Here is a 25,850-nt window from a genome sequence, read left to right on the forward strand (position 1 = left end):
AGGGCAATGACCGTGGAACAAATTAGTTTTACATGTATTAAGTCTAATTGAAAAAAAAAATCTTTGTTTCATTTTACAACATTGCTTAATATAATCTCTTTTAACAGAGAATGGATCTTACAGTCCCTGAAAGAAATCGCTTGGTGCCAGCAATGAAATACAACCACCCATATAACAAGCTATGGAGCATGGGGCAGGATGACATGGCTATCCCTAACAAGTATGTCCAAATCTCTGCAGAAAGACACCCAACCCTTCCCGGGAGTGACACAAGCACCCCACACCGGGAAATTACACTGATTTCTGTAGAGAAAGAAGAAACATCTTGCAGCACCCAGGGCAGTATCACTATCCCACGACCACATGGTAGGAAGACTCCAGAGCTGGGCATTGTCCTACCTCCACCAGCGCTCAGAGTCTCTAAGCAGCAGAATGCAGCAGCAGTAATAGAGCCAGGAAAACTACAGCTTGGGGAGAGCATCAACTTCCCTGTGCAAAAAACAGCAGTTCCCTTTGGAGAACCACCAGTAGCAGATGGACACAAACAAGTTCCTGATTCTAGTTCTATGGACATGCTTCAGCCAGTTAAAGTTTCTGGGGATATTGGTGTTAGTGATGATATTCTTAGCCTTTTGGATCCTTTAAAAACAGGTCAATGGCACAGTGACAACCCGCCTACTGTAGGTGGAGGTGTTCAGAGCTCTGAAGCTCCCCGTTGCTCTCGCACTCCCTGTTTTACTCCACTACAAAGTGATTTTGCGCCTACGAGTTTTTCTCACCAATTGGGGTTCTCCACCCAGCAACCCACATTTATACATTCACCGCTTAATCCATTTGTCCAAGCAATGCCATCTGAACATCCAGTCTCTGTGATAGGTATCACAGCAAGGCCATTCACTCCACCAGTTGGCTCTAACTCTCTCTTCTCTAGGTCTTTGCTTTATCACAGTCAGAGACGCCCCACTCCGGGCTTGCTGGGAAGTGATCTACTACCCCAAGTTCCATCAAGTTCAGTCAATCCATTAATACAGCAAACTCCTACAACATCAGAAACGCGGCAAAACTTTCCACCAACCATCGGTGGCCCTGCAGGCCATAGAACTTTACCTATGACTCGGCCTCGCTCCAAGCCACTAGACAGCAAGACCAGGGAATATCCAGCCATCCCTCCTAGACCTTCTAAAATTTCAGACCCTGTCCTTCTCCCCTCTAGACCAGGTCAGCCTAAGGACCCGTTTGATGAGTTGCTCAGCAAAACCAAACAGGCAGTAACTCAAACACCTGGTAAAGTAGAACAGCTCAGAAAACGGTGGGAGACTTTTGAGTAAGATTCAGATTTATACTTCTTTGTTGAGAAGCAAATAATCCAGTTTTAAAAGAACTATATCTACCCATGTGGAATGCTCATGAGATCAAGTATTTCCTGATAAATTTCAGACTTCAACGTTTGCTATTAAAGGCTTTAATTTCAGAAGGACTCAATATACAATTGTATTTCTTTGGGTAAATAATTCATGAACACCTAGTTCTTACTCACGTCTGGTTGACTACTTTCTTGATGTGGAACTACTGAATCTAGAGCTTATAGGAATGCTTCTGGGGCAGAATGAGCATCGCAGTAAGAGGTCTGTCGAGGAGCATAGAGTGACATACAGCTTGCCTCACTGACTTCCTACTAGGCCCAATAGTCCCCTTGGAAGGTCATTGTGCTGTACGTGTATTAGCACATATTATCACCATGTTTTGCGATTTATTAAGCAGCACAATTTTTAGTATTCTGTAGTAAATTCTGCCATTGTGACAACGTATACAGTTCTGTACATATTATTTGCAACCACAAAGACTTTGCCTGAAGACCAACATAGACATTGGTTGTGAGTGTCTTAATGTGTACACCTGTCATTAGGGGTCTTTTTGACTTAGTAAGCAGTTGGGATAAGTCCTTTAATCATCTCCAGAAAAAGGATAAGTAGTTGTTTTCCGTGTTACTGTAGGTTGATGACACATAAATAGTTTAACTACCAAACTTAAGTAGAAATATTCTGTACTGCATACCACAAATTGGTGTTTTGGTCCCCAAAAGACAGCGTCAAACCCTAGAATAACCCAGTGTGTAGTAGATTCTTATGTATCTTGCACACTGTAGTGTACACATGTTTTTCCTCAGTCCTCCCCTTATGTACCACCAACAGGCCATTCCTTACTGTGTTCAGGTGATTCATCCTAGTTAACTGAGCCACATGAAGGTGGATAGAAAAGTATTGAAACTTCTACATACACTACAGATAAACACTCCTCTGTACATTGTTTGGTATAAAGCCGATATAAATACACACTACACATTACATTCACAATGGATGCTCCAATAGGTAGAGTCTATATAGACCACAAATTATCACTAAAGTAGTACACAGATGTCACCAGGGATATATTTATATTTTAAAATATAATTTCACTATTTACTAAATACTACACCCACTTTTGAGCTGGATATTATATATGCTAATAAGTTTCAAGAGTGCTGACCCTGCTTGTTACAAGAAAATCAGCTCTAGATGAACCAAGCATAACACTGCATGTTACAGATATACACTGCACAACATAATCAATATTCAAGCTACACTGTTGTAGGTTTATTTTCTCCCAGTATTAAATGTCCTTTACACTACATTCACATAATGATTGGTAGACCCCCCTAAGTAGTGATGGTGGTGTCCCTCTGGATCCAGTAATGAATACCAGCAGTGTTATTTGCTTAATTGTCCTTTATCTCTGATTGTCATCACAGCAGCATTGCAGGTTTGTGCCAGCTGGAAATAGGAGTGTAGCATATTTGTATTATTAGGTAGATCTGATTGGCAAGGCAGGAAGTGCTGTAGTGACCATTTCCTTATTTATCTGTGACTGTGATATCTACAATGATGACCTTACCTTTCACTTTTTACTTTTCTTTTTTGGCACTAATGTTAATAAAGACATTATGAAATGCTCTGGGCACCATGAGTAGGCATCTGATCCCGTCTCGTATTAGAGCAGAACAAGAATTTAGTTACCTTGCACTCAGCACCTAGCAGCATGCAGTTGTTGTGCAAGTTTGGGAAATATGCAACACATCACATAACTTTATGCTATCGAGACAACTCCTTACATACTGTATCCAAAGTGTATATTTAAGTTGTTACTGTGCCAGTCACCTTGCCTTTTTAAATTTACCCCTACCTTTCATTTGAATGAATTAGCCAAAGCAATGTGTGTTTTGCCTTATGTGAAAACCTCACCAGACAATGGTAGATATAGAGACTATTAGACCTTAAATACAAAGTTGATCTAATATAGAAAAGCTTCTTATAGCATTACATAGGTATATATGATCTCCAGTTCTAATATACCTGTCTTCTTGCCCCCTCCCTCCTTGGAAGCCCAACTGATCCACTGGGTCACTGGGGTGTATGGGATGTTTTTTAGTTCAACAGGTTTGTTCATGTTGTGGAGAAAAATGGAAAATATTTTTTTTTCTTAATGACTGCCTTTTAAGATGCATGAAATTGTATGTGCCCTTGTTCATGCTCTTGCCTACTCTCCTTAAATGTCTGGGAGACTTCCCAATCTTGGGTAGGTCTCCCAGAACTCACGGGAGAGCAGGCCACCCTCCTATGTCCTGCCCTCTTTGTGGTGAAGTGGATAGGACCTGAGGCCCCAGTGACCCAATTTGCTGTAAATTGTCATTTTGGCTCCACCCACTGCAGCACGAGGACACAATCATTGCTTTGCGCAGTGGGGGACGGGCCCAAATTTATGCGCTTTGCCGTGTCACAACGCCACTGCAGTTGCCACTTGAAGGGGAATTAGAGAATGTTGGTAAGTATGCCCTTGTCATGTAACATATATTGTTCAATTTATCATTATACTCTAGCTTCCTGTAGGACACCGATAGGAAAACTAGTGCAGAAAATTATCTTCCTGATGATAACTCAGCACCCAATGGACCTGACCTGATTTTTGTTTTTGAACGCTGAGACGTGTACACGACATTCTCAAATCTTTTTAGATCTGTTCCTCAAACTTTTCCACACACCTATATATGAAATTTTACTGGAGGTTTTTGCTGTAGTTTAGATTTGGTGGTCCGTTACAGTATCTGGCAACACTTGATTAATGAGCCTGTTTATGGTAATTAAAAATTGTATTGAGCGTTATACTACAACAGCCTGACTACAGAGATAAAGGAAGGACACGTTATACCTTTCTGAATGACCTTGTATCTCCACGTTGGCCCTCCAGTGTGGAGGTACTTGAACATGCACACCTCTGTAATCAAGCCAAGCTGGGACTTAAGTACAATGGCTCCTTTTTCAGGCTGAATAAGCATAAAGTAGCTACATGTTCAAATAGGGGAATCCAGAGTAGACATAGGCAACCTGTGGTATTTCAACTTTTGCGAAACTAAAAGCTCCAGCTTGCCTTGTCAGGCTGAGGATTTGTAAGAGAACAGCTGGAGAGCTACATGTTTTCTAACCTTGTTTCAGTTCAATGTCAACTGTAAAATCACAATTTTGCTTAGAGTGCCCATTCAGTAAAATGGGTACATTAAGCAAAACACATATACATGGATTCCCACATAAACGTGTCATAGATAGATATATATGTGTGTTGTATAATTTACCATAAAGAGATAATTTGTGGACAAACCTGCCATGCTGCTTTTAACATTCTGATTGTAAGACGTCCCTACAATGTATACAGTAGCTGGTATTTGTAACCATTTTCTACTCAAGTACAGTTTACCAGCAATGCTCAATGTTAGATATATTATCTCTTAGTCGTTCTGTTGATTTCAAATGCCATTTAGTAACACGTCCTGCAGTACAAGATATGCTGTTCCAGCATTTCAACAAGTGATGCACACTGATCTTATACACCACCCCATCTGCTGGTCACTTGCTGTTACTGCAAACCTGGATGTGTATTTTCTGTTAGACATATATAAAATATTGGGTGTCATGTTTTGTTGTTATGAAATGCATGGAAATATTCAAGAACAAGATAGTAGACAATGTATACTCAAAATGTAAGAGTTGTATACTCTGGGGGAAAAAAACTGGAAATTATAAATTGTATCTTCTGTGGGTGGTGGAGATGAAACGTGTTGAGATTAATGCACTGTATGATGATATCACTGCACTGATAGTATATGACAAAGTGCTTATAAGGTTGTCAGTGATAAATATTTTGTATTATTTGCTGGAAGTCAATGTTCAGGTCACAAATGCCTCTTTAGTATTGTTGCTGTCAGAGCAGTTATTTAGAAGCTTCCCTGGTAGCAAAGCATTAAAGTGGACTTGTCAGATTTTCTCAATCAATAATACTATCTTCAGTAGCTGCCTCAATACTATTTCTTACCATTAATATGTTTACTATCCATTCATTCCCTAGCCAGTGAATTTGGGCATTCCAGCAAAACCTTACAGTAAGTTAAGTAAGGTAGAAGGCTCTTTCTGTTACTATATATTGAAAAGTAATACATAGGCTATGTCTTATATAGTAATATATAGCATATATTTTATCTTATGTAGTAATAGATAGGAGATATCCTATATAGTAAATGATATAAATGATAGCAAGAATCTGATTAGTTGCTATGGACAACACCTCCATGTTTCCTTATCAGAAGGTTTGATGAATCTACCCCAAATGTAATTTGCATTACTAATAGACAAGGGTGCCAATAGAACTTTGGGGGACCCATAGCAAAATTTTAAAGAATTTCCCAAGGCTGCTAAGTAGAGACACTTTTTCTTATCCGCACTTCAATTCCTGCTCAGAGAGGAAGTGAAAAACACAGTTCCCTTTCCCTCTTAGCATATTTTAATTTTGGACCCCCAGAATGCCAGCTCATTATCTTGGCATTCTAAAGGCTTCAGCACCCGTGAGGTTTCTGCGGTCACACAGCAAAAAAACTGGTTGCAGGTCCCTGCTGATCATGGAGAGTGGAGCACAGGTGGCAGCTACATAGGACAGTGATGGGCTCCCACCGATTGCAGGTGTCTGCTATAACCCCAACTCAAGAAATATTGTTTAATATTTTTTTTAGAGTAAGCAGTACCACCAAGCAACACAGAGCCCTTCTATTCAAAATATATAACTATTTTGTACTAGTTTGTGTAATTTATATACCAAACAAAGCAGGATTCATATATACTCCATACTGATTGCGAAATCTAGACAAATTAGTCCATGGCCTCAGTCCACCCTTGTCATAGTTGTAACCACGCCTCTTTCCTGACAAACCACACCCATTTTTATCTCAGAAAATTATAACTGTTGTGAGCTATTGGCACAGTACTTTGTATTTATAGCATGCATTTATAAAAAAAAACATGCTTAACCATTTCAGAAGTATTAAGGGGACAATTAAGTCCCATGTGATGTTGCCTTTGGTAGCTCCCATTCTAGTTTCCCTTTTACATATGAAATCCACCCTCTGACATCCTGTGTTTTCCCCTGCAACATTTACCTATTGGCTTACAAAAAAAAAAAAGAATAGCAGAGTTAGAAAACATAAAACACAAAAAAAACAATAGTTAGATTCTAAAAGAACAGCTCACTATAACAAATCTATATTTTGCTGTTTAAAATACAACCATTTGTTTTTATATGGAGATGACAAGTCCACTTTAATTGCTAGTATTTTTGTTGCCAGCAATATATAGCATTCAGTAGCAATATTTAGAGGCTAAACTACTATATTTTCTCAAATGATTGCATGTGACTATTGTTGCTGGGATTTTTTTTTACTATTATCATTTATGTTTATTTTTGTTTGTTTTTAGATGACAAATCTGTCTATTTCAATGTCAGCAGATTTGGGAGAATTTTGTGTTGTTCCCAGCCAGGGAACTGGTTAAACATGCATTTTCTTTTGTACAGTTGATGTGCATGCACATGTCAGTGAAAGCGTGTGAGCTGAATCACAGAAAAGTATTTTTCTATCATTTTTACCTTTTTATCCCGTGTGTTAAAAAAAAAAAAAAAGTCAAATAAAAAAAGCTCTGTGAAATAGTCTGCACTTTACAAAAGCCGTGAAAATGAACTTGTGAAACTTACAGGAAAATAAATATCTATAGCCAACCACCACTATGCGAAGTCCTCCATTTTTTTTCTCTCGATGCTTGTGCGTGAGGAACTCAAATTATCTGTATGTATTCATTCACTTTTCTGTACATATGCCTGCTTGCTTGGAATATTAGTCTGGTCTTCTTTAATCAATATAGATAATTTATTTTAATCGACTGGAAACAGTGTTACTGAAGCTAGGCAATAGAGGGGTATATTGATGTATCCTCAGTAAAAATAGATCCTACTAACGAAGGTCCAGTCACATCTATGCATTTTTAATCACATTTGCATACATTTTAATGTATTATTATGGCACGATTCACATTTTCTCTCTGATGCAGTCGTGGTGGAAACATGAAACACATTTACCAAACAATTTCATATAACAGAAGGCACTCTACTGATGTAAACATGCTTCAATAGACCTCTTAACCTACAATAAAAAAAGGTACCTTATATAAAAGTATGCAAGTACATGTTTTTAGAGCTTTTTAGAATTGAAAAGATTTAAACTATGTTCATGGAGGAAGAATTTTTTTTCATGTGAATAGGAAAGTTCAATTGCTTTGGAGTATGTGGATGATATCTTTTATATAAAGCAAGACGAGTTATGTTTAGTTGTACTTTAACTATACTATAAGTAAACATCTGTAAGTTTATTCATGTGCATCAGGTGATTAAAGCTGTTAAGTTCATCTAGTCGCTATTCAATGAAAATTGTCCACTTCGAATTTTGTGGTTCCAACGCACAAAGTGATTTAATTGCAAGAAACAAAGTGTAACAAATTAATAAAATAAGTACAGCTAATTATATACGCAGGCGCTCTGGATCCAGCATACAGTCATTCAATCCTGAAGTCTGTGGTCAAGAAGACTGTGATAGTCTCAGAGCCCAGTTTATATACAGTTGGCGTTGCATTGAAAACAGTAGAGATGACTTGGCATGTTTCCATTGGTTCAGGATTCAGGACAGTCCTGTATAATGCAGGTCATAGATCAGTTCAAAGGATGCCCTCCAAGGGTGGGGGGTCAGCTCTCCAACAGCTGCATACGTATCTTCCCACCAAAAAGCTGGTTCAAACTGCATTACACACACAATACCTGTCACGGGCACTAGGAGTCTTTGCCCAGGATATCACCAGATGTAGTCTTACTAGAGTAGTGTATACACACAGTGGTCCTCTGATAGCAGGGTGACTAGCGGAACAGGAGAATCAGCAGATGGTGAGAGGATGCTAAAGGAAAGTCTATGACTAGCAGCAACTGGTTATGGATTAGACAATATGAACACGAGGATCTTGATGGACGTGAAGACGTGAGGAAAGTCAGTGGTCTGCGTACAGCAAGTTGTACCACTGCTATAGTGAGAGGAATTGCCTAGGAGTAGATAGGAGGTAGTGAAGTCAGTGGTCTGCGTATAGCAAGTTGTACCACTGCTTATAGAGAGAAACTTGTAACTGGTGCCAATAGGAAACTGGGAGTCAGTGGTCTGCGTTCTGCAAGTTGTACCACTGCTATAGGTGAGGATAGGCACTAGTGTAGATGAGTGGAACATAGAAGGTAACACGGAGAGCACAAGGAACTTGATCCCAAATGGTATATACAATACAATAGCAAATGACAAACGCTGCTTGAGAGATACAAAGTCACTACTGAGATCCAGGTCAAATGAGACAAATAGCATCTATATCTTCTCAAAATAGAGGACTCCGTAGATGAGCAGAGCACAGTCCAAGCGGATATGCAATAAACTAGTAAAGTCAATAGAAGGTAAGCTTAGCGCGATTCAGTTGAGCAGGCTGTCACGAGAGAAACACAGGGATAGCTGAGCGGCTGAACGCCGACACGAGTAGAGACCACAGGAGAGTGGTAGCGATAATCCGTGTCTGTGTAGCACACAGGCAGAGAACTTGACACGAGTGGAGCAATGATGATTCAGCAGGAACTGAAGACTCGATGAAACACAGGAGAGTTGAAGCGGTCTGGAAACCGGCAATGCAGTAGTCAGGAATCAGCTGGGACTGAAGACACAATGAAACACAGGAGAGTTGAAGCGGTCTGGAAACCGGCAATGCAATAGTCAGGAATCAGCTGGAACTGAAGACACGATGAAACACAGGAGAGTTGAAGCGGTCTGGAAGCCGGCAATGCAGTAGTCAGGAATCAGCTGGAACTGAAGACACGATGAAACACAGGAGAGTTGAAGCGGTCTGGAAACCGGCAATGCAATAGAGAGGAATCAGCTGGAACTGAAGACACGAGGAGAAACACAGGAACACCTTCAGAGACTCACAGGGAATGAGACTCCAAGATCAGGCAACGAGGTAATGGCCACAGGTGGTTTAAATAGGGAGTGTTGCCTGATCAGCCAATTAACTAAAAGCAACAGGTCTGAAGGGTTCATAGAGGCTGCGCATGCGCAGACCATCAGGATGGCGGGCGGCCACGGTTCCTAATAATGGGAGAAGAGGCACTCACGGTCCGGTGAGTGACAATACCATTCTGATTAATTCCCTATGATCCATAACTAACATACGCAAGGTGTGATCTCTTAGCCCAGGCCTGTCCAACCTGCGGCCCTCCAGATATTGTGAAACTACAAGTCCCAGCATGCACTTCCAGCTATCAACAGGTTGTATACTGGCAAAGCATGCTGGGGCTTGTAGTTTCACAACACCTGGAGGGCCGCAGGTTGGACAGGCCTGTCTTAGCCGATAGAAACGGATGTAGTTCTATGGTTATCTATCATCTCATCATATGTAATGGTCATAACCTCATGAACCAATTTTTCTAGAACACATAAATACTTGGAACTCGGAGTTAACCAGGAGTAAGCCTTCCTTCCACAAACATAATCATCTAGGAGAACATAAGGTACAGTATGATTATTGATAATATTACATAAAGTTTTGACAAAACTACCCATGCCTATTGTCTCCATCTGTTCAAGACAAGCTTCGGCATGGATAACATTTTGACAATAACCTAGAGGAACTTTCCGAATGAATACTCTCCTATGTTTGTTAATATCTCCTTTTCTATGATGTCCATCACTATTCCTGGTTATTGGTGATCTTGAGAGTCTCCCATCAATACTGGTGTGACAGGCCATTGTCTGATTGAGTAGGTCAACTTCCCAATTCTCCAGTCTCTTTACATGTGAGATATTTATACACAACAAAGACCGGTCTAAGGAGTATTGGCAAAGCTTTAGACTAGGGGACCTTGTGATATTATACATCCTGTCTATGGACCTATCTCCCCGTAATTCGAGGACCTCAGAGATGTTTAATGGGAATGGTACTAGTTCTACATTATGTTGTCCCTGAGACACATGAGAGCACACCCAGCACTCAGTTTGGTTTTAGACATTACCCACTAGGGCATCGGTTCCCAAACTGTGCGCCGCGGCTCCCAGGGGTGCCGCGGCGCTGTCACTGGGGTGCCGCGGGCCAGACAAAAAAAAACAAAACACAGAAACTTACCAATCCGTCGGGCGCCGGGACCCAGCAGCCTCCTCTCTCCTGCAGCTGTCACTAAATATCGACGTCAGTAACAAGCTGCAGGAGAGAGGAGGCTGCTGGGTCCCGGCGCCCAACGGATTGGTAAGTTTCTGTGTTGTTGTTTTTTTCCTTTATGGCTGGCGCCTGGCATGGGGCAGAGTGAGAGGGATCTTGGCAGAGGAGGGGGACAAAGGATGGTGAGAGGGGGACAGAGGATGGTGACAGCGGGACAGAGGAGGCGGGCAGAGGATGGTGACAGCAGGACAGAGGAGAAGAGTAGAGGATGGTGACAGTGGGGCAGGTTGGTGACAGCGGGACAGGAGGAGAGCAGAGGATGGTGACAGTGGAACAGAGGTTGGTGACAGCGGGACAGAATAGGAGAGCAGAGGATGGTGACAGCGGGGCAGAGGATGGTGACAGTGGGACAGAGGATGGTGACAGCGGGACAGAGGAGGCGGGCAGAGGATGGTGACAGCGGGACAGAGGAGGCGGACAGAGGATGGTGACAGCGGGACAGAGGAGGAGAGCAGAGGATGGTGACAGTGGAACAGAGGTTGGTGACAGCAGGACAGAGGAGGAGAGCAGAGGATGGTGACAGCGGGACAGAGGAGGAGAGCAGAGGATGGTGACAGTGGGATAGAAGTTGGTGACAGCGGGACAGAGGAGGAGAGCAGAGGATGGTGACAGTGGGACAGAGGTTGGTGACAGCGGGACAGAGGAGGAGAGCAGAGGATGGTGACAGCGGGACAGAGGAGGAGAGCAGAGGATGGTGACAGCGGGACAGAGGAGGAGAGCAGAGGATGGTGACAGTGGGACAGAGGAGGGGGACAGGATGGTGACAGCGGGACAGAGGAGGGGGACAGGATTGTGACAGCGGGACAGGAGGAGAGCAGAGGATGGTGACAGTGGGGCAGAGGAGGGGGACAGAGAGCAGAGGATGGTGACAGCAGGGCAGAGGAGGGGGACAGAGAGCAGAGGAGGGACACAGCGGTGCAGTGGAGGGGGACACAGAGTGAGATGGGCAATTGGAGGGGGACACAGCGTGAGAGGGGCAGTGGAGGGGGACATTGTGAGACAGGGCAGATTAGGGGTGACAGAGCAGAGGAGGGGGGGCAGTGTGAGAGAGGGCAGTGTGTCTGGATGCAGAGGGGGCATTTTTGCATACAACTAAATAAGTATTTCTGTCCTGACCTAAATACTTATTACAATTTTTTGACCCAACTACTTCTAAAACAGGACTGCTCAATAATTATTTTGGAGGGGTGCCTTGAAAAAATTTGGAGACTCTAAGGGTGCTGCGAACTTCAAAAGTTTGGGAACCACTGCACTAGGGAATGATAATCCTCTAGAGGATGCCCTTGCAAATCCAGATTATTATTGGACTGGCATCGCTGGATGCACTTCTCTTCAACTAGGGAGTACCAGTACCTACAGATATAATTTTCCTCAGACAATAGCCCCTCACACTGTCTCAGAGTTCCAGAGCTGGAAGATCTTTAAAGGACCCCTGAACTGAGTTTGGCAACAGGCTGTACTGATTGTTCTATAAACCTTTCCTCCAACTCCACTTCATCAGTATCATTACCGGACCCATTCTCCATCATCTGTCCTCCATCACAAAAATAGAATGTCCTAAAAAGAATAAAAATGAGAAAAATCCTGGAACAAGAAGAATATAAAATACGCCACTCCATTGTTGGGATAATAGTCAGTACAACATCATTGGTTCAGGTGTCTTAGCTGCAATCTTTAGGTCTCCCGGAACAGGTTCACAAGTGACAGATCTGTGTTGTCAGTCTCGACTTTGTCTTTTACTTTCTCCGGGTTGTTGACTTTCCTGCAATGAGTAGAATGGACCCAAGTGTCTTTTTCTGCTTGCCACCTTCAGAGATGTGGTACTGGTCATCAAGACTTGGTACAGGCCTTTCCAACAATCTGTTAACCTGAGCGTAAGAAATTGCGGATCAAAACATAATCCCCAGGTTCAACATCATGACAGTTTGTTTCTGGCATACCAGGTGACAGCATTTTGAGTTTCTGTTGCTGTTGTTTTAGTTGTTTGTTAATTTTTATGAGATATTGCACAGTCACTTCATTATTGCACTTTAAATCTTCTTGTGGACCTATGATTAAATGTGCTTGTCTGCTAAAAAGTATCTCAAAGCGGGACATTAAGAGGAGGTCTGGGAGTGGTTATGATGCTAAGCTTTACCACTATGCTATAGTGGCAAAGCTTCTGGCCACACCAATCCAGTTTCAGCCATTATCTTATTAAGTTTGTTCTTAATGGTACCGTTTACGCTTTCCACAAGCTTGTGGTCGGTAAGGAGTTTGAAGTCTGATATTAATTCCCATAATTTCATATGTTCTGAAAAATATCACCAGTAAAATGAGTATCCCTATCACTTTCTATGATTCTAGGGATACCATATCTGCATACAATTTCCAGAACAATTTTCTTAGCAGTAAAAACAACAGTATTAGTGCCAGCTGAAAATGCCTCTACCAAAAACACATCAGTACAAACTAATATATATTTGAGATTCCTGCAAGGTGGTAATTGGATGAAGTCAATTTGTATTACCTGAAAAGGTCCATCTGTAGGAGGGATATGGGATGGCTCACTTGGCATTGTCTTCCCAACATTTTTCCTCAAACAAGTAAGACAAAATCTTGCTGCCTTACCGGCTTTAGAAGAAAAGCCTGGTGCACACCAGTATGCTCTGACCAGCTTACAAATACCCTCTTTACCCAGATGAGTCAGACCATGTGCTGCCTCAGCCAGGCCTGGGTAATATCCCCGGGGAGCCACAGACCTACCTTGTCCATCTCTTCAGAGTCTAGACGACTCTTGACCACATCCTTTCGCCTTTCAGACTGCCTTTTCCTGTAGGGAACACATCTTTCATTTCAATTCATTTCTGTGTGTCTGTCGTCTGAAAAACCATCATTTTGTCAGTTGATATATTTACAGGTAACCCTGCTGCCTATTTGGCAGCTTCATCCGCCCTGCTATTGCCCACTGACACCGGCTTTTTGGAATGTGTGGGCTTTGCATTTGATGACGGCTACTGCCTTAGGGAACTGTATCGCTGTCAAGAGTCATTTTATGTGATGTGAATGTGGCCTGCTGTTGTCATAAAGTTCCTAAGACGCCAAAGGGCCCCGAAATCATGTATTAGCCCGAAGGCATACCTAGAGTCAGTGTATATATTAGCTTATTTACCCTCTGCCAACTCGCACGCACTCCTTAGTGCCACTAGTTCGGCCACTTGGGCTTAGTGAGGTGGGCCAAGGGGTTTAGCTTCTATAATATTCTTGTCATCTACAACAGCATAACCAGTACATAGCTCTCCTGTGTCTGTCTTTCTATGACAACTCCCATCCCTGTAAAACGTAAAATCTACATTTTCTAATGGTGTGTCACGTATGTCAGGTCTCACAGCAAAAGTCTAGTTCAGATATTCCATACAATTGTGTATCAGTATATCTGCAAAACTCATCCCCAACCAGAGTCTCTTCTCCTTCCACCCTTTGTGCATCTCGAGGCACATATGCTTGGACAGCACGGTGGCAAAGTGATTAGCACTTCTGCCTCACAGCGCTGGGTTCATGAGTTCAATTCCCGATCATGGCCTTATCTGTGTGGAGTTTGTATGTTCTCCCCGTGTTTGCGTGGGTTTACTCTGGGTGCTCCGGTTTCCTCCCACACTCCAAAAACATACTATTAGCTTAATTGGCTGCTATCAAAATTGACCCTAGTCTCTCTCTCTCTCTCTGTCTCTCTCTCTCTCTCTCTCTCTGTGTATGTTAGGGAATTTAGACTGTAAGCTCCAATGGGGCAGGGACTGATGTGAATGAGTTCTCTGTACAGCGCTGCGGAATCAGTGGCGCCATATAAATAAATGGTGGTGATGATATGGTAGGTTTTGCACCATTTGATGGTGATGTTTGCAGGTGCCATCAGAGCTAGTTCCAACTTTGTGAACCTTCCTGAAGAGACATGTCTCGTTTGAGCTGAATTCAACAAAGCAGATACTGCATGTAGTGTGTAGACAGTTGAATCATGTCCTAATACTATGTCCTCGCTCTTACTCACCAGAAGAGCAGTTGGTGCTACACTTCTTAAACACGTTGGGAGTGATCTTGCCACAGTGTCCAATTGTGCACTGTAGTATGCTACCGGTCTGCTAGCGTCACCATGTTTCTGTGTCAGGACACCTGTTGCACAACCATCAGCTTCCGTACAATATAACTCAAAGGGCTTTTCATAATCGGGTATTCCCAAGGCAGGTGCTTTAGTCAGACTATTTTTATGGTTAAAGAATGCCTGCTCTGACTCCTCTGTGTGTGTAACATGCTCAGGTTTTGAGGATGAGACTAACTCCTGCAATGGTAATGCCAGAATAGAAAAATCTGACATGCATGATCTACAATATCCCAAGAAGGTACGGATCTGCTGTTGGTTGTGAGGCAGGGTCATGTTCTGTATTGCCTGGATTCTGTCCATTGTCAAGTGTCTTAGCCCCTGGATGAGACAGTGTCCCAAGTATTTAACCTTAGTCTGACATGGCTGTAATTTATCTTTTGCAACCTTGTGTCCTGTTTGTGAAAGTTGAAGTAACAACAATTTAGTATGATGTAAATATGACTTAAACGAATCAGAGCCCAACAACAAATCGTCTGCATATTGAATCAGAACAGACCCATTGCTTGGTTGGAAGGATTGCAAGCAGTCATGTAAGGCTTGGGAGAAATACTAGGGCTGTCAATGAACCCCTGGGGAACCTCGTCCATGTATATTGCACCCCCTTTTAGGATAATGCAAAGAGATATTGACAGGATGAAGAGGGACAGAGAAAAAGGCAGAACAAAGATCAATGACCGTGAAATGACTGTGGAATCTGCATAAGGATGACAGTTGGATTGGGCACTATGGGAAAATGGCTCTCAACAACTTTGTTAATTCGGTCCTCGACTAATCTATTGCCCCTTCCCCCACTCTTCTTTACTGGGAAAATGGGAATATTGGCTGTGCTGGATGTACGAATTATGATCCCTTGCAGCAGCCTCTCAATTTCAGGATACACCCCTAAGTGGGATTTTTGGAGCTTGCCTGCCATTTTTCAGATTAACCATTACAGGAGTTATATTTGAAATCAATCCAGTGTCCTGTCCATCTTTTGGTCCGTATTTGCAATAACATTCCCTTTACCTGAGATGGACTTTGTTCTAGAACGGCAGAGTGTAGCATTAACCTTTGTGGGGCGTTCAATATGTCCTGTACTTCATGTGCAACCTTTCCTAGTATGTATCGACAGGAAGGTTTGTTTTGTACCAGATATATCAACTGTCATTTTAGGTTCTTCCCTAAGATTCTCAGTTAACCTAACTGACTGTAGAATACAGGCATGACCTGACCCCTAGCGCTGGCTATCACTCTCCCTCAAAGCATTTGCTGCTATGATGTGTGCGGGTAACTGGTGGGAATTTTCTGAAACTTGCGTATGTCTTTTCTGTGGGTATCTATGTGATTCCCTCTTAGATGGCCCATAACTTCCTTCTCTACACTACTTCATTATGTGTCCCTCTTTATGGCAATTATAACACTTCACTGTTGTATATCGTTTCTGTATGTGTTGTAAGTTTGTAGTTGTGTATGTAGTCCATCTAAAGCCTGGATACTTACCATCATTATGCTATCACTCTGCGCCTCTTTCCTCTTACATATGTTTTTATCATGCTCCACGGCAGACTCTCTAATTGCATCTACCGTGATTCCTCTCCAGTTAGGTAAAGAGGTTTGTACCCTGGTCTTCACATTTTCCAAGAGACCATCCATTAGTACCATAACAGCTACTTTCCTGTGATGCACTTCATCCTTTATGTCTGATATCCCTGTGTACTGGGTCATTGCTGACAGAGCTCTGGCAAAATAATCTGCTGCAGTCTCATTATCTTTTTGTTTGATAGTAAAAATGTTGCTCCATTTCACTACAACTGGAAATTATATGGCCAACTGTGAGATTATTTGTCCAACTGTGAGATTATTCGTTTAATATTTTCTTGGTTATCATCATCGGTTAAAGATCTATCTCCCTCCAATATACAATCCTTAATAAACTTTTGTATATCAATATTGGGAGGAAGACAGGCCCTAAACACCACTCGTCAATCTTTATTAGTTGGCTCATGTGCATTACCTAAATCGTTAACAAATTTCTGACATTTGGCCAACTCTTTTCTAGGATCTGGGAAATCAGACATAATTGAATATAGCTCAGATCTAGACTATGGACAATGCATTACTACATGTTTTATGGGAACTATACCATCTTTGTCCGCTTTCACATTGGGAACTGTTATTGTGCGGACAGGATGTAAACATACCAAATTGCTACTTTCAGGATTAATAAATTGTTCCCCCGCAACATTATTTTCTCCACTACACTCACAAATTTCAGCCGCTGCCCCTGCTGGTGGGATCACTCCCTTTCCTTGCCTGCGTGGTACCTCTTGCAAGTTAATAGCATTGGCAATGGCTGCAATAACAGTGAGCTCATCATCTTCAGAAACATTACCGTTAAAATGGCTTAGTACAGGATATAAATTACTTGTTTCATTTTTGGTATCGGCCGTACTTTCCACCCCAACCGCAAATGGCGGCAGGGGCGCACTTGCACGCCCTTCTCCTCGCTTTGTAACTCTTCCTTACGGAACGCACGTACTACCCTGCCACGTATTCCCTTCTTGTTGCCACAGTTTTAAGCAGTCATTGTTTTTAATTCTCTTTTTCAATGATTTAAACAAACATATGAATTGAAACTACCAACCCTGGGAAAGGGTTTCACATACTCATTGGTCATCTTGACCCATTTGTTGCAGTACACCATTGCGTACGCACCATATTTCACACACATAATATACCTTGCCAAACCAATTGGTCCTTCCTTAACCAGTACCTCATCAACCATCTCTAGTGCTTGCTTAGCACCCATGTGGAAATGGACTTTTCCAACACTTCGCAGCACACAACTACTGCTAAAGATTTTTTATTGGCTGTGGACAAATTACACAAGCTGTGTCCACTCATGTCATCTCAACTGTGTACAACTAAACAATACACGTGATTGTCAGAGTACCCAGCGAGGTCCCTAACACAGAAACTGGGAAAACAAAAATATCTACTTTGCAATATCCTGCCTTTCCAGCACACCTGCCGAGTATTTTACAACTGCTCGCACTAAATATTTACTAATATCAGCCTTGCCAGCATATCTCCTCCCACAACTCCCGAATCACAATCATGGTTACATGCTCAACCATGCGGTCCAATCGTACCGCTTAGAGATACTAACTATCCATAAACTTTGCGACTACTATTGGGAGTGCGACGAAAAACCTTTATATTCATTTCCAGTATACCTTCTTTGTATACCAATCCTCGGTTGTCCTACCTGTCTCGTCAAATAGCAACTGACATTCCCTGTCTCTTTCAACAGTTAATAACCTACTTATCTTCACAATCATTCAATTCACAATTTCACATACAACTTTGTTTTCTGCGCAGAAAAAAAATACTTTCCCTAATGGTTGTAATAACTTCTCAGGGCTTTTAACAATTGATTACACGATAAAATGTAACAGGACTATGTATCAAAACAACTGATCATACACGTGGCAACAATACAGGAAATACGCACAGGAAGTACGCATACGCTTTGCAAAATAAATCACATTAAATTGCACAGTGACAACAAAAAGAAACAGTTTTTCTTTCTTGTCCCTAGGTTCTTATCAGCGATCCTTGGATTGCACACAACACAGAATGATAAACAGGCCTCAAACACATTGCATTCTTACCCGTATATGACACGTTTCCACCCTTTGTTGTGGAACTGAAATCCGTAGGCTTTGTGAATCGTCCGGTAGCGTAATCTGCGCTGAAGAGACCCCAAATTGTTAAGTTTGTCTAGTTGCTATTCAACGAAAATTGTCCACTTCGAATTTTGTGGTTCCAACGCACAAAGTGATTTAAGAGCAAGAAGCAAAGTGTAACAAATTAATAAAATAAGTACAGCCGATTACATACGCAGGCGCTCTGGATCCAGCATACAGTCGTTCAATCCCGAAGTCTGTGGTTAAGAAGACTGTATGATAGTCCCAGAGCCCAGTTTATATACAGTTGGTGTTACATTGAAAACAGTAAAGATGACTTGGCATGTTTCCATCGGTTCAGGATTCAGGACATTCCTGTATAATGTAGGTCATAGGTCAGTTCAAACTATGCCCTCCAAAGGTGGGGGGGTCAGCTCTCCAACAGCTGCATGCATATCTTCCCACCGAAAAGCTGGTTCAAACTGGTCTATTTGCATTACATACACAATACCATTCTGATCAGTAATTCCCTATCATCCATAAATAACATACGCAAGGTGCGATCTAACCGATAGAAACGGATGTCTGAGGATAAATAGTGGATTAGAATGATACTAAACATGATATGTTTCCTGTATCCTGAACCTTAGATCTCAATAAAGTGCTTTTACCATTATATTTAACTATTAACTCTATTACATTTGATTATAAATGACTGTGTTGAAACTATTTTAAGGTGAACTAATTACAAGTGAATGTGCAAGTGTAAATGTGTGTAGAAGTGTTCACACATGTTGTGGTTAAATACGCCCTTCCACACCCTAGTGGGCTATTTGCATGTTTTCAGACAAAGAAAACCAAATTGATGGATATTAATTTGAAACAACTTTATCCAATTATTTGACTTTGACACTGTGTACATAATAAATTGAAGGTAGCCTCTTATAATACTATATGTGAAGGTGTTTATAACATTTGCATGCATTTTACACAAGCCCTTTCTCCCCAGATTAATACATCGGACCCCGCTGTGCAGCTCACCACGTGCTTATTGTGGGGACCTCCGATAGATGTCTTCTGATTGGACATCACGACCACAGTCATGCAAGTTAAAAGCCAGTTGTTATCCCTATCCGTGCACTAGATTCTTTTGCAGACATCACATTCTCCAGCAGAGGTTCCCCAGGTTAAATGAATATGGGAGATAGCTGCATCTTACCAACGGCAGTGTCCCCCACCAATGCACTAGTCTGGGGAAAAGGTGGATTCATTGAAAAGTAACAAACTATTATTTTATGTAAAGTTTTAATGGATTGTATTTTTACTTTTGTGCACTAGGAGATCGGGTAACATCAGTCACTGATTACATGATTAAACTAATAAATAACTAATAAACTTTTGTATAAATGGTGACAGAGGTTAGTGTATCCTTAGCAATTGAAGCAATATTATTAATTAGTTATATATATATTTATTTATTTTTACAAACACTTAGACATTAATTGTTTTCTGCGATAAAAGTTGGTAAATGCAATTATTGCAGTAATTGCTGGGCCCAGTACAAGGAGATAGGCAGCCCCCCCCCCCACCTTCCATCGATCTCTCCTTACCTGGCCCGCTGGATGCAAAAGTGTAGCAATGAGCCATGGCGCACATCAGCTGAAAGAAAATAACAATGGCTGAGTTGTGGTCTTTGTGCCTAAAGCTGATTTTCACTGCCCTGAAAGCTTGTGGAGAGAGGGTAAGATTGGAAAGGATGAGGATGAATGAAGGTGGCAGGGAGGGAGGAGCAAGGGATAGGGGGACAAAAAGAGCAGAAGAGAGAACAAGTGAGGTTAGAAAACTCTAAATTAGAAGGGCTAAAGGACGAGTCTGCTGGTCGACTGTATTGTTCTCTTCTACCTGTTACTGCAGCTTTCACAACCTGCTGGGAAGTTGTATAGGTACATGAAATATGTAAAACTGAGCTATAAGGGAACAGATTACATAACACAGTATATAATTCATACATCCAACCTTCAAAAGGGCTGAATCTTACCCTTAATATTGTGAATGAAAAAATAAAATAAAAACCTTCACATCACTCATTCGAAAATGCCCACACATGCCACTTAGACCTCCAACATGCACTCAGATTCCCATATGTACCATAAAAATGCCACTCAGACCTTCCCACTGGACCTTATATACCCCCCAGACATCCCCACATGCCCCTTACATTCTCACCAGACCTCCCCAACTGATATTATATATTATTGCATGTAATTTAATCACATTTCATCCTCTGAATTGAATTACAACCAATATTTGTAAAGCTGTATATGAAATGACACATGCCTCTTTTTGTACCTCTTGATCACACATTCCCGTCCCTGTCCCTTTTCACCACAAACCCACCTCTCGGTCCCTCTCCACCACAGCCCCCCACCCTCCCTGTCCCACTCCACCACAAACCCCCCTCTGGTGTCTCTCCACCATAACCCCCCCTTTCCTCTCCACCTCAAACCTCCTCTCTTTCCCTCTTCACCACAAACCCCTCTCCCTGCCCCTCTCCACCACAAAACCCCTTCCCTGTCCCTCTACACCCCCCCCCCATTAACTTACCTAGATGCTGGCATGTGACCATTGCTAGACACTTGTAGACTGATGAGGTCACCACACGGTGTGCTCCCAGCCTATTGTGTCTGTGACCCCCTGCATTGTGATGGACAATTTAAAATAATAATAATAATAATAATAAAAACAACACAAATCCCCCCTCCCCTGGGCCTCTATAAACCCCGTTCTCCACTTATCTTGCCTAGTTGTTCTTTATGATGTGGAGGCTTCCAGACAGAGGTCACTGCATGATGCGCTCAGTGACTGGGGTCCACCGCATTGTGAGACCTATGTAAAATAGTATTTAAAGAAAAAAATATTAATTTCATGGGGCAACCTAGTCTATGTGGGCTCCTTACAGTCACACCCCTATCCTCCCGATGGCATAATGCTGTGTCCTTATAGAAGAGTTGGGGGGTTGGGGGGGGCTGGATTTACTTATTTAAATGTATGTTCTATTTCCAATGCAATGGGAACTTTTTTTTTTATTTATTTATTTTTATTTTAGGTTTCATCATTTTTATGTTTTCTTGTTGGTCCTGTCACCCCTCCCTTTTACTACCCCTTCGTTGCTTCTTTTCTGTACTCTTTCCCTCCCCCGTTCATTGTTCTACATATACATTCCTACATAAAAACGAGTGATTTAACCACACCCTCTTTTACCACCTTCATTCTGATCTTCATGTTGTTACTATATTTGCTATTTTTCTTTTCATTTGTGGTTTAAGAAAAAGATTGTTTAAACATATGGTGAGACACATTGAATGGCTCAATGGTTTGTTTGTGAATTCCACTCAATATCTAGCATATGTCTATTTGCCCTGCAGTGCACAACTGTTAAGCAGAAAAATAAGCCGCCTGTTGCAAAAAGCTTAATGGATTAAAATTTAGATGATAATTTGACTTCTAACCATCATTTAGACAACATACATATGAAATGCCCTATTAGAATGAGCTGTGGGCATAAACTAAAATACATTCTCCATTGCTATACTGTGAGTTATTATCACTTTAGTTCATATTTAGAATGAGGTGACTGTGTCCTACAACTTTACCAACCTTCCATACAGATTGAGTGACAGGTAGCAGTCACTAAAACGGCTACGAACTACAATCTGAAAGGATGCCCCCAGCGCCCTCCATTGCTCTAATGAGAAAAGTTGGAGTCGATGGGAGTTTTTAATAACTAATTAGTAAGATTAGGTCTTGTGATTTTCATGCTGGATGCGAAGTTCATTCAAATTGCATATGTTTTCCTGCTTTTAATGTTAATTGTTAGGTCTTGCATCTTATGTATTGAAATATGTGCCAGGATTAATTATAAATGATAATTAAATCATGAAATTAAATGTTTAGGTAGATTTCTTTGTTTTTTTTATATTTTTGCTTACAAAATGTAGTTTCCGAGTATTAAAATGAATTTAATATGAGAACATTAAAAATACATAGCTGAGAGCCAGATAAATATAGAACTGAGGTCAGGTAATTAAAGAAGATATATTGGTTACAGGTGTAAGCAGCTTTCCTTGTACTATAACAAGTTTTATGTCTTCCTTACTTTGCAAATGAGTTCTAATCGCAAGGCAAAGTACAGTAAGGGATATATTTACTAAACTGCTTGTTTAAAAAGTAAAGATGTTGCCTATAGCATCCAATCAGATTCTAGCTATCATTTTGTGGAATATACTAAATAAAAACTTGAATCTGATTGGTTGCTATAGGCAACATCTCCACTTTTTCAAAGCCGCAGTTTAGTAAATATACCTCAAAGTCTCCATGTGTCAGGAACCCCCTTCCAATGTCAAAATCATCTTTAGAAAACATTCCAACGTCTACTAAGGAGTTATTAATGTATGAGAATTATGGTAACAGGGTGTGTGTTCCTGTGTATCGGTTTGATAAGCTACAGTACAATGTCTCTTATTGGCCACAATTTACTACTAACACTTTTAACCACTTATATTTAATAACTAGCTTTCCTCCCCTAAGATTTCACCAGGTCAGCTGAGTGATGCTCAGCTCCTTGGTGACACTATCTGGCATTGGTGAGGCTGAACTTTTTCAGGCCAGTATGGGAGAACATGTGTGAACCAGCTTTCCAGTTCATATATGCGTAGAGAATCTTGAAGTCTGGACCTAGACTTCCAGATCCACTTTCCAGAAAAAATAAAATATGGAAGACATTGGTGGTACTTGTACTGCTGCCTTCCTTTTTAAATAGGCTTCCATATGCTTTGCAGGTATTGGAGCATGCCAAGGCCAGTGGCAGGCTGGGCTGGGGGGCATCTGCCCCCCCGGGACGGTCCCATAGTGGGCTACTTTGGGCTGGCTCACTGGGCCACCTGCATTTTTTTTTCCCATTAAAACAGGAAGCTGAGTCAAGTCTTGCCCTCCGGGCTGAAATTTTTCAGCCCTCCTCTGGCCGAGGCCATAGTGATGATTGATTTCAGGTCCATTCAACTCCTAGCTGTGAGGATCTAACTATCGGATACTCAGGTAATTAAGCTTGTTTCCCTGTTACCGTGACACTCCTATTTTGTCAGTAGAAAGGGCTTGTCTCCTTTTCTTAAATATGCACCTTATTGGGCAGGGCTCTTCAACCTTCAGTTTCGGTTTGTGCTAGTATGCAATATTTGCATACCTCTTACAAGTGTACAGCACTGAATAAAATGTTGTCACTTATTACTGTGTAAAAATAATATTGGCATCTATGAAAACAAATGCAAAGCCTTCCCAAATTTTAAGCTATAATATAAATTACACATTACAAACCTGGCAAGTTCAAAATACTCATAATAGAATAGTTAATTAGTAAGCATAAACCGTTCTGGATCCTTGAGTAATATAAAAAATTGTTTATTTCAAACCAATAGGTATGTTTATAGTACTCTTTCAAGACAAGGAATTTATCCCATTTGCTGGTACCCCACACACCTATACACCTATATGGTTTTCAAATTCTTGATTTTGGAGGCGATGTGACCATACAATAGAGAGGGCATGGCTATCCATTGGAAAGGTTGTGCCTTGCACTTAACAAGGCCAAGTCTCCCACCAACCCCATAAATTTTCTCTTGTAATGTCATGCATATCACTGTTAACTGAGTGGCTCACTGTTTGTGCTCCCCTGCATTGAAAAGCAGCCCAACAGGTAAGAAAATCCTGAATGTGTGGGATGATGGAATTATGGAATTGAGTGAAAATCCCCCCCCCCATACATTTAATTTCCTACCTTCCCTTTCGCATGTAATTAATCTTCCCACTGCCCTGTAGTTAATTTCCTATCCTCTCCTCTTCTTGGCAATTAATCTTCCAACTTCTCTTTCCCTGGCAATTCATTTTCCACCTTCTGTCTCCCTGGTAATTCAATTTCTCACCTTCCATCTCTCTCGTAATTCATTTCCCACCCTCCCTCTACAAAAATAATAGTGTGCGCATGTAACACAAGTTATCTTGCTTCAATCCTGAATGCAATGCAAGTTTTTATATTGGCAGATACTTTTGTTAAAGAGAAAGGAGTAGTTTAAAATAAAGACAATCCAATCAAATCAAATACTGTGTGGCTTATTCGTCTAGGTTCTCATCTGGGCTTGTCCTGTGGATATGGCTTACTGGTCAACACTCTGGGAGGTTCTTCTGAAGTTTCTGAAGAATTCCTATATCTATCAGTTTGAGAACTGTCCGTAACCAGTTATTGTAACAAATGGCAGTTGACTTCTGAAATCATTATATACATGTATTAGCTAAAGTTTAAATCTTCAAGTTATTAAGTTATCAATAAGTTGGATGTAACTGTCAACATTTTAAAAATAATTAGTAGATTAGCTGCTTTCCAACACAACCGTGAGGTGGCTGCACAGTGTCGTTTTTGTTTTTATATTAAATGTCATCCAAATCCATCCAGTGGAAGTCCGATAAAAGGTTCCCCAGGTCAAAGTTCTGGTCAGCGTATACCAACAGGAGGTCTGACTGAGACCTCAACCCCCTAGTATGTCTTCTGGGATCCAGTTACCAGTCTGTGAATTTTTCATCCGAATCCATCTAGTGGAAGGCTCAGAACCGGTTTCCCGGGTCAATATTCTGCCCAGTGTACACCAACAGAAGGTCCAACTGGGACTCTGACCCCCCTTTAACCTGGCCAGGTTCAAACTCAACCACCTCATATTGGTTTCATCCCAATTGGTGGAGGGATGTCCGAATGCATAACTGGAAAGACAAACGAAATCCAGCCAGTGAAAGGCCCATAACAGGCTCCCCAGGTCAAAGTTTGCCTAGCATACACCAATGGGAGGTCCAACCGGGAAACTAACCCCGTAAAACCTGTCCAGGATCCAACTGGACCACTTTGCATCAATTTCATCCCAATCGGTGCAGGGGTGTCCGAATGCATAACCGGAAAGACAAACAAACCAAATCCATCTAGTGGAAGGTCCAGAACAGGCACTCCGGGTCAAATTTCTGAATTTCTGGCCAGCGTCCACCAACGGGAGGTCCGACAAACAAACAAACTTCTATATATATATATATATATATATATATATATATATAAAATGCCCTCTTAATAAAACATACATTAAACATTGTATCTAGAAATATTATAATTGTATTCATTCTACAGTCTACTATTAAATTTATACTTGATTAAATCCATTTAAATAATTTTCTTTATCAGTTCCATCCTTTCATGGTATCCAAAACTGTCACATATTTGTTCCTTATATTAGTCCTATAGGCACATATAATTTGGTAATTTCC

At 41.4% G+C, this 25,850-nt stretch overlaps 1 protein-coding gene across 6 annotated transcripts in view; it reads left to right on the plus strand.

The window, feature by feature from the left end:
* DENND1A (DENN domain containing 1A) overlaps positions 1 to 7,134 on the plus strand; it is a 525,768-nt gene extending 518,634 nt beyond the window's left edge. For all 6 annotated transcript variants that reach the window (XM_075184725.1, XM_075184728.1, XM_075184727.1 and 3 more), the window contains one exon: positions 108 to 7,134. In XM_075184725.1, the coding sequence (XP_075040826.1) occupies positions 108 to 1,328 (1,221 nt within the window). In that variant the 3' untranslated portion in view covers positions 1,329 to 7,134. The remainder of the gene's footprint in view (positions 1 to 107) is intronic.
* The last annotated feature ends 18,716 nt before the right edge of the window (positions 7,135 to 25,850 follow it).

The sequence above is a fragment of the Mixophyes fleayi genome, chromosome 9 (genome assembly GCF_038048845.1).
Source record: "Mixophyes fleayi isolate aMixFle1 chromosome 9, aMixFle1.hap1, whole genome shotgun sequence".
In the NCBI taxonomy this organism is placed as follows: domain Eukaryota; kingdom Metazoa; phylum Chordata; class Amphibia; order Anura; family Limnodynastidae; genus Mixophyes; species Mixophyes fleayi.